The sequence below is a fragment of the Malus domestica genome, chromosome 14 (genome assembly GCF_042453785.1).
Source record: "Malus domestica chromosome 14, GDT2T_hap1".
NCBI lineage: Eukaryota > Viridiplantae > Streptophyta > Magnoliopsida > Rosales > Rosaceae > Malus > Malus domestica.
The window spans coordinates 27,022,770-27,040,683 of NC_091674.1; the positions used below are offsets into that span (position 1 = coordinate 27,022,770).

General features: G+C 36.2%; 2 protein-coding genes and 1 long non-coding RNA gene across 5 annotated transcripts; 1 reads left to right on the forward strand and 2 right to left on the reverse strand.

Annotated features, from left to right (window-relative positions):
• The first annotated feature begins 4,020 nt into the window (after positions 1-4,020).
• On the forward strand, positions 4,021-7,692 carry LOC139187626 (uncharacterized). 3 transcript variants are annotated; one of them, XR_011575416.1, is made up of 6 exons: positions 4,030-4,199; positions 4,880-5,192; positions 5,766-5,915; positions 6,027-6,140; positions 6,597-6,975; positions 7,498-7,692. It is a non-coding gene; the product is annotated as an uncharacterized lncRNA (long non-coding RNA). The 3 variants fall into 3 exon arrangements; XR_011575417.1 differs by lacking the exon at positions 7,498-7,692 and having other exon boundaries at positions 4,021-4,199; positions 6,059-6,140; positions 6,597-7,223; XR_011575415.1 differs by lacking the exon at positions 7,498-7,692 and having other exon boundaries at positions 6,597-7,223.
• LOC139191382 (receptor-like protein EIX2) lies at positions 7,319-10,787 on the reverse strand. The gene is made up of 2 exons (XM_070812200.1): positions 7,691-10,787; positions 7,319-7,557 (listed from the first exon to the last, which is right to left on the reverse strand). Exon 1 carries the CDS (start codon positions 8,918-8,920, stop codon positions 7,697-7,699), a length of 1,224 nt encoding a protein of 407 aa, XP_070668301.1. The 5' UTR covers positions 8,921-10,787; the 3' UTR covers positions 7,319-7,557; positions 7,691-7,696.
• Positions 9,106-10,673, reverse strand: LOC139191264 (receptor-like protein EIX1). Its single transcript, XM_070811841.1, has 2 exons — positions 9,311-10,673; positions 9,106-9,194 (listed from the first exon to the last, which is right to left on the reverse strand). The coding sequence occupies exons 1-2, from the start codon at positions 10,671-10,673 to the stop codon at positions 9,106-9,108; spliced, it is 1,452 nt and encodes a 483-aa protein (XP_070667942.1).
• Positions 10,788-17,914: the final 7,127 nt, after the last annotated feature.

The following is a 17,914-nucleotide window of genomic DNA, read 5'->3' on the forward strand; positions in this document are numbered from 1 at the left end:
ACAATTATACCGAGTTCTATCTAATTTCATGTAACTTATATATATACTCGATTTTATGTAAATTTTAACTCAATATACACCCAATTTTATGTAAGTTAAGATGATAATTATGGCCTAGCAGTTTAATCTGTCATAAAACACCCATATTTCCACCAGCGTTCATGCATTAGGCAATAAAGTTACTTATTAACCAATAAAAGAAGAAAAAGAAAAAGGGGTTCGTGAGAGGCAGGAGCTGCTATACCTGCAACAGGGAAAAAAGTGCTTTTTATTCCCTTGAAACCTGTTGATCTCTCAACTCTGCGTATCATCATTACATTGTGAAAGTGGCTTGACACCGCCCTTGTTGCAAAAATAGTATAAACAATCGAACATTAGGCTGACAACAGAACATGCACATTGCACACACTTTTGTTCTTGGTATAAATTGTGTAGGGATGCCCAACAATTCATAAGACAACACACCCACAGCAGGAAGTTGGTCTCTACAATGTTTAATCCGTTGCAGATATAAATCAATAGATTCTGGTCCCTTTTTGATATTCTGTAAATCAATTTTCATTTGACCAATACTGGTTCTTGTCATATTAGAGAATCTTTTTTTGAGATTAGTCCACATTTCTCTAGAAGTTTGACAACCAATAACAGAGGATAGAGCATCAGTTGATAATGTGTCAGTGATAAGAGTCATTAAAGCTTTATCATGAATCTTTCAAACCTTAAAAGCATCAGCAATCACTGGTAGATTTTCAACAGTCTCATCTGCAAAATCAGACTCTACATATTTGTTTGGACAAGGTATGGAACCAGTAACAAACCCAAAAATTCCATATCCATCTAACAAGAGTTCCATTTGAAAATTCCATGTAACATAATTGGAATCATCAAGTTTTACAGTCATAGTGTTGAATCATCAAGTTTTACAGTCATAGTGTTTCCAACACTGGGAATCAACGAAGAGATCGATGATTGAGTAAGAGCTAACTGAGCAACAATAACCATTTTTATATGAACACACCAAATCAACTAGAAATTCTAGCAACAGACAAAATCATCAACTTTGCAAGAATCAACACATCGACAATCGAAGATGAACAAATCAAGAATCAACAATAATACACCACAAATCCGTCAAATAGCAACACGATCTTCACCAAAGAAATCAAGAATCAAAGAATGAATCACTGACTTACAGAAAACCCCAAAGAAATTAAGGGTCACCGACTTTGTGCACTGACGTTAGCTTTAACGAGTGAACAACAGCAACGAGCGATAGAGACACCAACGAGAAATGCTAGCGGAAGCACAAGGATCGTCGTCAACCGATAAGAGTTACCTGTCGTCGGCTGATGAGTTCATATTATTGTTTGGAGCATAAAGTAATCAAACGGTGGAATTTTTGAGTGATTCCAATTGGAGTGGGTTCGTGAGTCAGTCAAGAAGGTTATGTCAAAATTTCATAAATCCCAAAGTTTCTGATCGTGGCGAATTAATTTATGGCCAGCACGCAATGCTGGCAGATTGGGCTACAGAGCTTGTTTGCGAGTTTTGGGCTCGAAGATGCTGGATTTTGGAGGGTTGTTCTTGGAACTTGAAGAGGAGGTCCTGATCTTTAATTTGACTCGTTTTGGAGCCCTGAAGGTCCAGAAACGTGGCTTCTTTTTTGATAGACAAATTTCCTTGTCATAATAGGAATGTAATTTTTAGTTATCCTTTTATTATTTTATTTCCTAGTTTTTAGAAAACATTTTCCTTTGAGGGTTTTAATTAGGAGTAGTATAAATAAGACTTTTTAGCCATTGGGAGAGACACAACATTGGAGAGGGAAACGCACACACTACTCTAGAGAGTTTTTGAAGTTTATTTTCAAGGTGTTATCTATCCATGTTTTTAATACTATTTTATTTTATGATTGTTAGTAACTAATTTTCGTTTGCTAGGGTGATGCCTTAAGTCTTAGCATGAATATGTAGTTTTTATTTAATTGCTTATGATATTATACATGCATACTTTGAATTATTAATCACTGTGTTTTAAACTGTCTTTGTATCTTAATGATTCGCGACCATTAAGATGTGATAAGTAATTGGATGCAATTCGGTCGGAATGCCACCAGAGGATTGAGTATTGCATTTTGTGATTAATAGTTGTAAGTTCACCTAGGGCGAATGCCACGTCTTAGGGGTTGCATGATTTTTCAAAGAGTTTTCACAAAGTATAATGAGTCATGCATATTTATATTTGATCTGAATGCCACAGACAGATTGCATGTTTGATATAGGTTCTAGCTTGAATGCCACAAGTAAAATATGCACAAGGAAAACCTAACATTCACAGTTGCATGGGTAATTCATAAGTAATTGATAAATCTACATATGATTATTAAGGGGACAGCGGAACCCTATCCCTTTTATAATTTGGTTTTCAAAACTATTTTCTTTTGTTTCTTTACTTTGCCAATTTCTTTAATTATTTTTAATTAAATTCGTTTTTAATATTTTAGGTCATAAAATCAACATTTTCCGGTCTTTGTTTTCAAATAATTAGCTAAGAATTAGTTTAAATACAAATTATTCATTCAATCATTTCGGAAAACGATTTTACTTGGGCTGCTATACTATGACTACCTTATACTCTTGCAAGTATTTTTATCCCTACTTTTGCAGATGGTACAAATCTCTATCATCGGCGAAGATACCATGTTAACAAAACTTACAGAGATTTAGAGAGGGAAAACAACTTTTCAATATTTCACTGTATTAACTTCAGAATTGTTACAATACACGTGTCACATGGCACACATCTAATACATAACACTTGGCATAATGCTAAGCTAACCTCTATAGTCTAACAGTTTAACTTTTAAATTGCACAGAAGGATAGATGCTTGAACTTATATAATAGTACAATGTTAGAGAGACAAAATTGATAAGGATTTTTATTACAAATGGTCCAATCGAAATGGTTTTTGAATTAAAAAAATCAATTAATGCTATCTCTAAATATTAGTGTCACAAATCAATATTGTCATTATGTTTAGATTTCGTTAAAATTTCTATTAAGATGTTTATGTGGCACACATGTGAGCCCACCACATATAACATGACCCACGTGTAATTTGCCAAAAATTGTTTACAAATTTAAACATATTTCAAAACAAAAATAAATAAATAAATAAAGTAAAAAAAAAAAGAAAAAGAAAGAAAAACTCATCGTCATCCTCATTCCTCCCAAAAAAAGGACAAATCATCATCATCATCATGTTCCATGACTCCTTGGATACCAACCTTCAGCCCAGAAAATGGAGAAACCCCAGCCGCATCTTCCTCTCCTACCCCGCCCCCATCAGCCGCATCCCTCATCCCCCAACCTCCACCTCTCACCAAAACGTGATTCCCAAATCCACATCGACTCGCCTCCATTTCGACCGGCTACCCCGCCCCAAGCTCCCCTTCGCTCCATTTTTTTTTATAATCCATGTGGCACCTGACTATTGAACATATTGGGTCCACATGTGTGCCACATAGGCATACTAACATAAATTGACGACACTGATTAATTTTCTAATTCAATGACATCCTGACTGAGTGGGTTAATTTCATAGGAATTGGATCCCATCCTGAGCAAATGGTGAGGATCTTCATGATCCACTAATAGAGACCGTTAGATACAATTATTATAACTTTAGATGGACCCCCTGTTTGTAGCTCCAACGGTCTATATTATACTAGCAAAAGCCCTGAGAAATATACTTTATATATTTTTTAACTATTTGTTTTTAGTATTTTTAAGAGAGGAAAAAGAGAGAACGAGCGAGAGTGAGTTTACCGGGTATTGATAAAGTAACATAACTGTAAGATTTAAAAAAAAAAGGTAAAACTTTGTTTGTACAAAATTACTTTAACGCTCACATTGTTTTTTTTTCTAATGTTTTCTTTTTTCAGTTTTGTATTAAAAGATATAGTAGTAATTTTATTAATTTTTTTTTGTTATAAATAATATTTTATTAATAGATAGTTTAGATTTCTCGAAGTTTGAATCTGGTAAATTTGCCATCTTCTACTTTCTACCCATCCCAACAATGAAAAACCCTCAAAAACCGAAAGGCTGGTGAGGAGGACGACCATGGTGGCCACTGCATTGCTGCCTACTTCCTCTTTACTGCTGATTACGGCCCCGAGCCCAACGCTCTCGATCCTGTAAGTTCCTGTTTCTTCCCGCAATTTCATCTTCAGAAATCAAACTTTGATCTTGTTACAAAAAGGGTAGCGAGAAAATCAAAACTTAATCTCTTGGTTCACAATTTAATTTCTCAGACCTGCAATTCGAGCTCACAAATTTTGGGGTCTTTCCATTTCGTGTTCGATTTACAATTGTTAGTTGTAGAATGAATGTGGGTTGTGTAACTGGACTAGTTTGGTATACTTTGTTTTCGCATTTCAACGATTTTGTTCATGTCTTTTTAGCAAAATGATAATGCGAGTGAGGTTTTGGTTAGTTTTCTCTGCTTGTGTAGTTACCACTCTGTAATTACAAATGTTTTGGTATTTGATTGTTGACGACGAAGCCAAGGTTGCGATTGTAAAAAGCTGCAGAAAATGTGATTGAGGAATGCTCTTGGACTGCTATACTGTGTAGATTGTTGAGCACTTTCTTTTTTCTTCCCTGAATGTAGAGAGGAGCATTTTTAATCAGTTAGGAAAGACGTATTTTGCGAAAATTGGTAGTTTAAGGTACCTTAAAGTACCTGAACCTAGTAACTCTACTTGCATGACCAATAACAAGAACAAAACTGAAAAGAAAAAAAAACTTGATAAATCTTTGATTGCTGTTTTATCTACATTTGTTATCGTCGCTTACAGTTTTCTTTCGCTTGCAGTTCATTGATGCTGAAACGATGGTTTCTCCAACAATTTTTGCCCGTCGTAGTTTATCTTATCTCATGAGCGACAAGCCTCAGGAACCTCTCAAAGATGCAATGCAAGCACAAGTAGTTTCCCCAGTTTGGCACATTGTATCTTATCTTCAGGGTGCTGCCCTTTCGGCCTTCTTGCTTGGAAGGACAGCTTTCTAATGACGATGGTACTGAGTTGGCATGGTTGGCTACACAATGTTTACAATCTGAACCCTGAGAGCGACCAAATCCAAAGTCATTAGTTGCTTCTTTGACTCCTCTTCAGAAAGAGACTGAGGTTAGTTCTCTCCTCTGTTTCTCTAATTAAGCATTATATTCCCAACTTTACCCGGGGAGCATAGTTTGACTGTTTAAAATCTTCACACAATTGTTTCTAGATCTATATTTTAGGGCAGTCTTGTAAGCAATATATTCATATGTTATCTTCTTTTCACTGGACTCAATCTGAGCTATTTGTGTAAGTTCGTATCTAACTATCAACCGATTCATTAGTTGTATTAATACTGAACCTTGTACCAAGCAGAAATATTTGAAAACTTGGAAAAAGGACATGACTCTAATTTGTTATTAATGAGGACTTGAGAGAGCTACACCTTTGTTTAGTGTCTTTCATGGTGAATGATACTCTATAAAATATCAATCTCTTATGCCCCAAATTTGAGGGTAGTTAACTACAAGGGTTTTCAGTGATACTATACCTGTTGGGTGCCAATTAGAAGCACTCAGATCTACACCATCGTAGTAGTTTAATCATATATAGATATTGTAGTTTAATCATATATAGATGCTTAACATGATGCTGGTGGCTGTATCCTGGACCTCCTTTATTTCTTTTTACTTACCTCTGCAGGTTCCTTCTTTTGTTTTGATGGGTATCCCACATGGTACCTTCTGGTCTTCTCTTTCACAACTCGGTGATGCCTGCTCAAGAAGGGATATGACCGCTATACATGAGATCCTAGAGAATATCGGCTATAAAGACAATGGAATGACAAATGAGGTTCTTTATTTTGTTTAATTAATGGAGAACTATCTAATAAGTTGTGTTTTGTGTGTGAATATATATATATATATATATATATATATATATATATATATTTAGCCTTCTCAGCGCTCGTTCAAATGTGGACTGACCAAATGCAGGAATCATAAGATTCAAAGAAAAGGGGGGGATTCTGCTTTTAAGCACTAGGACATCAGAACCACAATTGAGTGTTATTCACAGGTTAGGTTCCTATTATGATACTCGCGGGAAATTCTGAGTAGAGGTTTGATAAGAGTTGCTTTCATGTTCATACTGATATCCGAATTTGGCCTTCAATAGGATGTTCTTTATCTGACCTGTTAAAATAAATTACCAAACACAGCTTCGTACGAAATTTTTGTTTGGCGTTAGATTTCCGGTCAGAACACGATCGTTACATTTTATCTTCTGATTCATGATAGGAAGAATTGAAGAAATGAAATTGATAGTTTAAGGTATTTTTAATCAGTCAATGAACGACGTATGTTGCGAAAATTGGTAGTTTAAGGTACCTTAGAGTACCTGAACCTAGTAACTCTACTTGCATGACCAATAAAAAGAACAAAACTGAAAGAAAAGAAAAATTAGTAAATCCTTTTTAACTGCTGCTTTCTCTGCATTTGGTAATTTATTTAAACAGTTCTATTACGCTTGCAGTTCATTGGAGTTGGAACAATGGTTTCTCCAACAATTTTTGACCGGCGTAGTTTGTCTTATCTCATGAGTGACAAGCCCCAGGAAGCTATAAAAGATGCAATGCAAGCACAAGTAGTTTCCCCAGTTTGGCACATTGCATGTTATCTTCAGGCTGTTGCCCTTTCGGCCCTTGGAATGGACAGTGAAGCTGAAGCAGCAATTAAGGAGGGTACTATGCTTGAATCCAAAATGAGCAAAGCAGCTGGATAGAAGTGAAACTCCAGGCCGCTCGACCAGGTGCCTAGCTTGCCACTTCTCTCGGTTTGGCTCTCAGCTTATATAGCCGTCGATCGATCATAAGGTTTAAAACCACTATAGCCAAAGCTTCATCATTTCCACGGTATTAGATTTTGTCATTTTCCAGCAGTATATATTGTATTTGAATTGTTTATTTGATTTGATTTCCCGTGGGTCAAATGATTCGAGTATATGAATTACTTTGACAAAATAGAAAGAAAAAATAGAAAGTTGTAAAAAAACACTGGTAGGGAGGATGTCATTCATAAGCTTGTACTTTGTGTGCAGAAAGCATATAGGATTCCTGGTGTATCATTTCTGATGAAAAATAATAGTAATTAGTTTGTTAAACGTTGTCTAATCATTGATAGACATATGCACAAGACTGCAACCAATCCATTGAACTAAAATTTACGACGAACAAAACAATCATATGTAGTCCTGAATTAACTGAATTTCTTTAGTTTATATCATGAATCAAAACATATACTGCAGAAAGGTCTTGATAACGTAAACACAAACATAAACTTCTTACAAACAATTAACACTAACAAATCATCTGTCAAGGAGATTTAGTAGTAAAGTTCTTTATTATGACAACTCAATACTTTGAAAACTTGTACAGATAATGGTCCGTGGAAGCTCTTTCAGTGAAGTGAAGCCGTCTACACTGTCTCAGAAGATGCTGTAGATAAAAATAAACAAGCACATGTAGTTAGGTTTTTAAGAAGACAGTGAAATTAATCCGAATGACTTTACGAATAGATGCATGCTTATTGCTTAATTTAAGAAAGACAAATAAAATCACATTTACATACCATTGCTTAATTGAAGTGCTGCTTGATTGAAATCACCCTCGCATAAAACCAATCATTCAAGACATTCAAGAACCTGAAGTACGAGTATCTCCATGACCTCACAAAAATCAGACTGCCACAAACTCCCCAAAATCCAACAATAAAGCCAAGCGCCATGCTGACGTAAAATCCCCATGTTATAGGCTCATCCTTTTCTTCTTCGTTGCTCGAGATCGGAGTTTCGTGTTGATCACCACACATCTTTGGAAGTGGAGGTCCGCACAGCTGAGGATTTCCACCATAATCAGAGGGATCAAAACTTTGGAGCTGAGTGCCAGTTGGAATTTTGCCAATAAAGTTGTTGTATGACAAGTTCAAGACACTAAGACCATATATCTGAGCAAGGCTTGTTGGAATTATGCCATCTATCTGGTTTCTTGACAAATCAAGGGCATCCAATGATTGCAACTTTCCAATCTTTGCAGGTAACTCACCTGTCAATCCGTTTCTCGACAGGTTTAAAGAAACTAACCCAACAAGATCCGTGATTTCACTTGGAATCTCCCCCGTTAATCTATTGCTCGAGAAATCAATTCTCTTCACAAGTCCCAACGTGTTTTTGTACAAGTACATTCTTCCCTTCCATATAAATGTTGCATCATCCATATAACTAACCAAATAGGGAGTACCATATATCATGTACCAATGTCCAAGGGTCGGAGAAGAGTTTCCCTTTTGTGCCAAAACAGTAAAATTGCTGAGGCATTTTGGTATTGTTCCAGAGATGTTATTCGCAGACACATCCAAGTTTTGAATGTTTGTTAGACGGCATAGTTCAGATGGCATGCTTCCGTTGAAGTTATTAGAGGAAAGCATCAGGACAACCAATTTCTGAAGGCTAACCCCTAACCATTTTGGTATGGGTCCTGATAATTGATTGTATCCAACATCAAGAACTTCTAAACTGGTGCAATTATTGAAGGATGAAGGAAACTCGCCAACAAATCTGTTGCTTCTTAATTTCAATGTTTCCATGCGATATAGTGAGCCCACCGTGGATGGAATTTTGCCAGAAAAAGCATTGTAACTCAAATCAAGCATGACTAGATTGTCAAAATGTGTCCAGCATTGTGGAAGCTCTCCGGAGAGATTGTTGTTTGAGAGATTAAGAAACATTAAACTCTCGTATGCTTCACAGAAGATAGAAATTGACCCTGAAATGTTGTTATTAGAGAGATCCAAAGATGGCATGCGATAGAGTTGAGGGAATTGGACCTTCGATTTGGTTCGAACTCAATTGTATTTGAGGGTAATATGTAAAATTCATTGTCGAACTTGCAAACATTTCTCCAATTTTGTTATTGGAAAGACTGATAAATTTCGCGTAACGAGTCGTACCCCAAAACCAGCTTGGAAGGATATCCACAATTCCAGCATTAGAAATATCGAGGTATGAATACTGATTCTGAGTTTGAAGCCATTTTGGAAAATACGGACCCATTTTGCAAGACCCCAAATATATATACTTCAATTTAAATGGAGGAACCCAATTAGAATTGAAGCTTAAAACTAGCGAGTTAGAGGACAAATCCAAAAGCTGTAATCTGGAGAGTTGAGAGAAATGGGTTTCCGAAACCACACCTTCCAGATCATTCGTACCCAAGTACATATACTCCAGATTAGACAGTTGCCCAATACTTTCAGGTATTGTTCCACTCAATTGATTTCCATAGAGAGATAATTCCTCCAGATTAGACAGTTGCCCAATGCTTTCAGGTATTGTTCCACTCAATTGATTTCCATAGAGGGATAATGCTTTCAACGATGAAAAGTTTGTAAGATTAGGAATTGATCCAGAAAGATGATTGTCAGAGAGGTACAGAGACTCTAATGAGTTTTGAGCACATGTAGACAACATTTGAACAAACTCGGAAAATTGTCCACTCAGGCTATTATTGCCAAGGACCAGTGATTGCAAACTGCATAAGCTGGAAAAAGAATGCGGATTCACCACGTCAAATTTGTTATCAGAGAGAGATAGATAGACAAGAGAGGTCAAGTTTTCAATGACACTGGGAATTAAACCAGTTAAACTGCTGTTATCGAGGCCAAGAAAGACAAGGCTAGCATTGTAGTTTGACAACCATAAATATATTGAAGGAGAAGTGCATTGGTTGTCAGAGAGGTCAACATGAGCAAGAGATTTTGAAGAATTTATGTTAAAAAGAGTACTGGAATGGATTACAGGAGAAGGAAGACCACACCTCCGTAACGTCAAGTTTGTAAGTTTAGGGAGCTTACTAACTATTTCCAGCCAGTCATGAGCATTACTGAGATTGGTTCTACTCAGACCCAAATATGTTAAAGAAGAAAGAAGAGGGAGCCATGATTTCAGATTTTCTACACTGTTAAAGTCATTCCAACTGAGATCAAGATATTGCAAGTGGGTAAGGTTTCCAACTTGACTTGGAAATCGACCACCAAAAGAAGCAGAAGAGAGATCGAGGTGTCTTAAATTAAAAAGAGAACCAATGAAATATGGAAGTCGGGTCCCATTGAAGTTTATCCATGAGAGGTCCAAATATTTCAAACGCTGCAACTCAATCAATTTAGGACTCATCTTCTTACCTTGCAAAAAATAATTGATGAACTGCGGGTCTCCTTTCTGTTGATGTGAGTAAGATACACTCAAGGGATCCCACCCAAGATGAAGTTGAGTAACATGGTTGGTTCGGTTGCTGCAGTGGACGCCGACCCATTTGCAACAATCTTGCTTGTGTTCTTCTCTTCCCCACGAAGAGAGGAGATTGTAGTGATCCACGAGGCCGTGCTTGAAAGCAAGGAGTGCTTCTCTTTCCCTCTCAAAGCACCTCACCACTCCTTCCGAAGAAATATTTTTGAATCCAAGCGAAAGGGAAGGGTTGACAGCACATTGCAGTAAAGTGAACACCACAATTAAAGCACGAAAGAGTTTCTTCAAGCACCTGATTCTGTCACCCTCCATCTTAATTCAACTAAATCAACCAAGAGACAATTGAAGCACGAAAGAGTTTCTTTAGGATTTTGATTTTGGAGCAAAAGGAAAGCTGCGCAAGTGTAGTTCAAAATGAACGGAGAAAAGTATAAATAAAATATCCAATAATTGTGAAAAATATTTATACAAGAAAGATTATATTCAAACACCCTAAATTACTGTTTTCTCATTTTTTTTAATTTTTTAATATTTTCTACACACCACTATCATTTGATAAAAAAATATTAAAAAATTAAAAGACACTAGTTGATACTTAATTTCCCACCTTCTCCTTAATTTAAGGCACTAGTTGATACTTTATTTCCCACCTTCTCCTTGATTTAAGGCCTTTGTTTCGCACTTGTTGATGCTTTATTTCTCACCTTCTGTTTCCCACTTGTTCATACTTTGTTTCCCACCTTCTGTGACTTTATGGTACAACAGTACGTAATGATGAATAGTAAAGAATAAATGGACAAGATTGAAAATAGACTATTCAATACTTGTGGAAATTTTTGTACAATAAAATAACCAATGATTCTCCTTCTCCAATGTATTTGTCATTTCATCTTAAACACGCACAATCAAAAGTGGGGCTACAAGTAGCTATCAGAGGCAATACAATAGGTGATCAAAACATAGGCATATCTTTGTACAAGCATTAAAGTTTCCACTATTAAAGTGGGAATTGCAGAAAATCATGAAAAGATCACTGTAGCCCTTCGTCCGAAAACCTCCGCCTTGTAGATGTGGGGAGCGGTGTGGGTCTTCCGGGTTTGATCTTAGCCATTGCTTGCCCAGGTAAGTAACTACTGTGCATATTTGGCACATTTGAACAGGAGGAAGTTAGGAATGCAGAAAAAGCAATTCAGATTTTGGGTGCTTCCGTGTTGAAACAATGCGCAGGCATGTCATATCTCTATTTGAAAACTTAACAAACCTATCATGTATATGGGGGAGAGAGAGAGAGAGAGAGCTAAAAATGTTTACTGATGTAACCTCTGTTTGTATCCAGTGGAATCGCACAGCCCATACGGACATGTATCCAGGAAAACATGTAACCTCTGTTCGTGTCTAGCCAGCCTTTACCAGTGCTTGTTTCATGTGACACACTTTATGATATTCCATTACCATCCAAAGCATAACTTATTTTGTCATCCATTTTATTTGAATGAATTACGAAACGTAAATAAAACCGAATGTATACTTCATACATCTATTTTCACGTGACAAGAAAGACAATTATACAGAGTTCTATCTAATTTCATGTAACTTATATATATACTCGATTTTATGTAAATTTTAACTCAATATACACCCAATTTTATGTAAGTTAAGATGATAATTATGGCCTTGCAGTTTAATCTGTCATAAAACACCCATATTTCCACCAGCGTTCATGCATTAGGCAATAAAGTTACTTATTAACCAATAAAAGAAGAAAAAGAAAAAGGGGTTCGTGAGAGGCAGGAGCTGCTATACCTGCAACAGGGAAAAAAGTGTTTTTTATTCCCTTGAAACCTGTTGATCTCTCAACTCTGCGTATCATCATTACATTGTGAAAGTGGGTTGACACCGCCCTTGTTGCAAAAATAGTATAAACAATCGAACATTAGGCTGACAACAGAACATGCACATTGCACACACTTTTGTTCTTGGTATAAATTGTGTAGGGATGCCCAACAATTCATAAGACAACACACCCACAGCCGGAAGTTGGTCTCTACAATGTTTAATCCATTGCAGATATAAATCAATAGATTCTGGTCCCTTTTTGATATTCTGTAAATCAATTTTCATTTGACCAATACTGGTTCTTGTCATATTAGAGAATCTTTCTTTGAGATCAGTCCACATTTCTCTAGAAGTTTGACAACCAATAACAGAGGATACAGCATCAGTTGATAATGTGTCAGTGATAAGAGTCATTAAAGCTTTGTCATGAATCTTCCAAACCTTAAAAGCATCAGCAATCACTGGTGGATTTTCAACAGTCTCATTTGCAAAATCAGACTCTACATATTTGTTTGGACAAGGTATGGAACCAGTAACAAACCCAAGAATTCCATATCCATCTAACAAGAGTTCCATTTGAAAATTCCATGTAACATAATTGGAATCATCAAGTTTTACAGTCACAGTGTTTCCAACACTGGGAATCAACGAAGAGATCGATGACTGAGTAAGAGCTAACTGAGCAACAATAACCATTTTTATATGAACACACCAAATCAACTAGAAATTCTAGCAACAGACAAAATCATCAACTTTGCAAGAATCAACACATCGACAATCGAAGATGAACAAATCAACAATCAACAATAATACACCACAAATCCATCAAATAGCAACATGATCTCCACCAAAGAAAGCAAGAATCAAAGAATGAATCAAGAATCAACTTTCATTATGCTTGCGCTCTCGTCATTGTTGCCCTTATTAAATACATTTTTAAATTTTAAGAATTGTTATTAGCATTTCAAAATTTTCATTATGCACTCCAAACTTTTTATATTTAGAAAAAGAAAATACACTTGTGAGTAGGGGTGCAACTCGGGGGACTTGAGCGGGTTAGATGGTCAACTCAATCCTAACCCAACATTCCTAATTCGGGTTTGGGTTCATGGGGTTTTACTCAAGTTCGGGTTTAAGTTGGGTTCAGGCTTACTTGGGTTTGTCCAATTTTACCAAATTCAATCTTCTAACACATTTTTTTATAAGATAAATCTCAAATTTTGAACCAAATAACGCGAAACTATTTAAAATTCAATTTTACACATCACCATCCATAAAAAGAATAAACCAAATAGTGTGGAACACATTTCAAAAGTTTCAACCACACAAAGTTGAAATTAAATGGCAAGACAATACCAACGTTTTAACCAAAAGTAAAGTAAAAGCAACATTATTGTTCATTGTTCAAATGAAAAGCAACAACAAACTCAAGTATGGCCTCCAAAACTCGTATCTAGCTTATATAATATGAAGTAGGACGGGTAATACGTGCATGAGCAATTTGAGCTAGAAATCAGATTGGATTTGGCTTGAAGCAAACATCAACCCAACCCAACCCAATAGGGTAGGTTTGAAAAACCGAAAACCGAAAAATAATCAAACTGAACACCGAACCGGATTAAAAAAAATCAAACCGAACTGGATTATATTGGCTCGGTTTCGATTTCAATAGTTCGAAAACCGAACTAAACCGAATTGAACCGAATTCTAAACCCATTTAAACGAGTTTTATGATACTTAACTAACCCTTACTAACTAATACATTACATTGTGTACATGTGCAATTAGTTTAAGGATTTGTTATTGTTTTTTATTGCCAACTGCTTAAGATGAAATGGATTTTGGCAGGAGCCAATTGCTTAACAAATACACGGTATGAAATGGATTCTATGTTAATTTCCCATTGCATATAATTATTAGAATTTAGTTTTTGCATTACAATTATTTGAGGTCAGTGCCTTATATGACCATGCATTTTAATTATGTTTGGTTATCCATGTTAGCTTAGCTTGATACAATTATTAGTATCATTTTTATTTTTTTTTTGGAAAGTGGGATCCAAAAGGATCGCCATCAAGGAGTTTTTATTAAAACAAACACAAACTTAGAAACAAAACAAATGCCTAAATTATTCCGAGAAACAAACAAAGAACAGGCCTAAAAACAAAGGAAACGCATAAAATGAGCTCAACAACAGTGAAGCCCAAACAAAAACGAACATCCAATAAACATCCATTGTGCTCTCCACCGCCAATCTGAGAAGTAGTCAGTCATCCAATCCTCCATACACCGCTGATCATCACCTCCACAGGCACCACCTGCACATAGCCATCAACAAGAGATAGTCGGCGAGAGAGAAGCCAACCATCGGAAAGAAGCTCTAAGAAAATCTCGAGCAACATTGCTGCGAACGGCAGACAACAAGGAGAACGTGGTGATGTGGGAAACACCCGAGCCGGATACAACACCAAAACTCTACACACGAACTCTACAGAAACCATGGCTGAAAAACAAAGCACGGAAGGGCCATGAAAGGGGATACCTATGGGGGTTGAGGGATGGGAAAAGCCAGAAAGGAAAAGGAGAAGAACCATCAGCAGATGGAAGGGGAGAAGAAAGAAAAACAAAAGCAGAAAAACTAGAGGAAAAGGTAAAAGACCATCAGCAGATGGAAGGGGAGAAGAAAGAAAAAACAAATACAAAAAACCACCACTGATCTCAGCTACAGCTAGGATCAGTGGCACCAAACGGAAGCACGATCGGGAAATCACTCACACAATATGGTGAGAAGCACCTTCAAACAAAGGGAAGAACTCTCACAAGGAGAGAAAAGAGGAAAGTTTCCCGGGTTATCTCCGTTTTGGTTTTGGCATTCCTCCACGCTCATCCATTATTAGTTTCATTTTTGGTACTGGAATGTATGCGTCTTCCCATATTTTTGGTAATGGAATAAACATGCATCTTCCCTCCCTTCGAAGTTTCAACAATGCATGCATTAGTGATATAGTGTACCATGCAACGGTGTTAGTACTTATTGAGAAAAAAAAATATACATACATATACATATATATATATATACACACACATACAGTGGCGGATCCAGGAAATAATGTTTGGGGGGTCAACAAGGATAGCGCGCGCAGCGCGAAGTTTTTTTTTAACAGAAACGGCATGCATATCGTCATTTCATCGGGTCTTGGTAGGATAGCGTGATCAGCCTCTCGCCGATAGTTACCATACTGAAAGGTGCCTTCACTTTCCCTGACAACAAAAAATAAACATAAAATTGGGTTGGATGGTTCATAATAAACATAAAATTCTGATGTCAATATGGTGGTTCATAATAATATTTTTTAGAGATCATATTAATTTATGTTGAATATAAAGAGAAATAAAGTTGTTAAATATGTGGATGTGGAAAGGGCACACACATCATTACCATTAATTTATGTCAAATATGTGGATGTGGACGCATGGGAACTTTGCAATCTGCACCAAGACTTAATGGTGACATCTTCAACTTGACACACGAACCGAACTGACAGCCCATGGCTTTTTACACAAAGCAAGCAATTTGATGCTAGCTGTACAAATTTGATTGGAGAGAAACTAAGAAAAAAAATTAAATAAGAAGAGTGTGTGGTCACGTGGTGTGAAAGGAAGAGAGAGAACGTCTTCGTCTTCCTCTTCCGCCAAACCGAACGAAAACCAGAAGAAACCCAGAAAAATGCAGCAGCTCCAAGAGGTCGCACCAGCAACTTTAAGGGATCGCACCAGCAGCTCCAAGGGACCTCTAAGGTTATTTCCATGGCTTCCAAGGGGTCGTGCCACCCCATTGACCCCACTGTGGCTCCGCCTCTGCACACATATACACACACACACACACACATATATATATATATATATATATATATAGAGAGAGAGAGAGAGAGAGAGAGAGAGAGAGAGAGAGAGAGAGAGAGAGAGAGAGAGAGAGAGAGGTATTCATCAATTCCCCCTTGAACTTGTGATCATTGGCTAATTCTCCCCCTCAACTTTAATTTTGGCCAATTTCCCCTCTCAACTCTCATAATTAGTCAATTTCCCCCCTCAACTTTAATTTGGCCAATTTCCCCCTCAACTCTCATAATTAGTCAATTTGCACCCTACTGTTAATTTTTTTTTTAATTTTCCATCTATTCTTTTTTTTTCTTTCAATCTTTCTAATAACTTCCAACAAAGTACTAAAATTAACATAAACTCACGAGCATAATATAGGGTAAAATGTACAAAAACATAATACAATTAGTATGTGATATGGGTTGATTATAAGAAAATGTTATGAATCAGGTTTAAAGCATGTAGAAGAAGAAATAATAATCCTAAACTCATGGATCAGACCTATTTCAATAAAATGGGTTATTCTTAATAAGGAGTCGAAAATTATGAATTGACTAGCCTTTTTTGCACTAAAGCTCGATTCTCCGCAATTTACTTGAACTTAGTTTTCACTTTTGTAAAGAAAATTGTATTCACATACAAAAATGTACACATCAATCCTTTTCGTTATCAATTTTGTATAGTAAAAAATCAAATAAAATTACTTCATACTGATTTATTATGACTAATAATACTATCTATGATAAATTGTAAAATTCTAAATTTTAATCTATTTGTAATAGGATAAAGACATAGCAAAATGATTAACATACATCTTATTTAGTTTCTTACACACACTTGTTTAATTATGATCAAATTAAAAAATTAACAGTAGGGTGCAAATTGACTAATTATGGGAGTTGATGGGGGAAATTGACCAAATTAAAGTTGAGGGGGGAAATTGACTAATTATGAGAGTTGAGGGGGGAAATTGGCTAAAATTAAAGTTGAGGGAGAAAATTGGCCAATAGTTCAGGGGGGAAATTGATGAATACCTCATATATATATATATATATATATATATATATATATATATATATCGAACCGAATTTGAACCAAACTTACAAAAATCGAATCGAAGTCAAACTGAACCGAAAAAAACTAAAAGAAAAATCGAACCGAATCGAATCGAATAGTAACTTTGGTTTGATTTTCGGTTTAGACAAAAAACCGAACAAAAAGGTACCGAACCCCCCCTCCTACAACCCAATAAATAATCAGGTTGAGGTCAGTTTGGGTTTTGGCTGGTTTTTCCTTTATTCTAACCCTCTCGATCGAGTTTGAAATCAGGTTGGGCATGAGCGGATTCGGGTTGACCCAACTCATGTTGCACTCCCATTGTGAGGAGTGCAAGATGAAATTTTTGGAGTGCTAATAACAATTCTCAAATTTTTTATGACAAACTTAAGATGAAAATACATTAAGGATCAAAATGAAGCAACTCAAAAACTTTTGGCACAAAATCGAAAATGGTTTGAAGAGCCACTTGATAGAATAATTGATAGTCATAATAAAACTATGTAATATTTTGATGTGGCAACACACTTTTTCTTTTCGTGTGGATTAAGGGTAAATTCCCCTACATGATTTTTATCAAGACCTCATCTCAAAAACCCTATCCTCATCTCATAAGTATCGTACTTTTCACTATATATGTAGGAAATCTTTAAGGGAAGGGATTCTTATTTTTTTTTAAATAAGAATTAGTTGTGGGGTCTACATTACATCGGACTTTAGCGATCCGAATCGTCTATTTTTCAAGCTGCACCTCATAAATCATCCTTGCAAAATATTAGCCA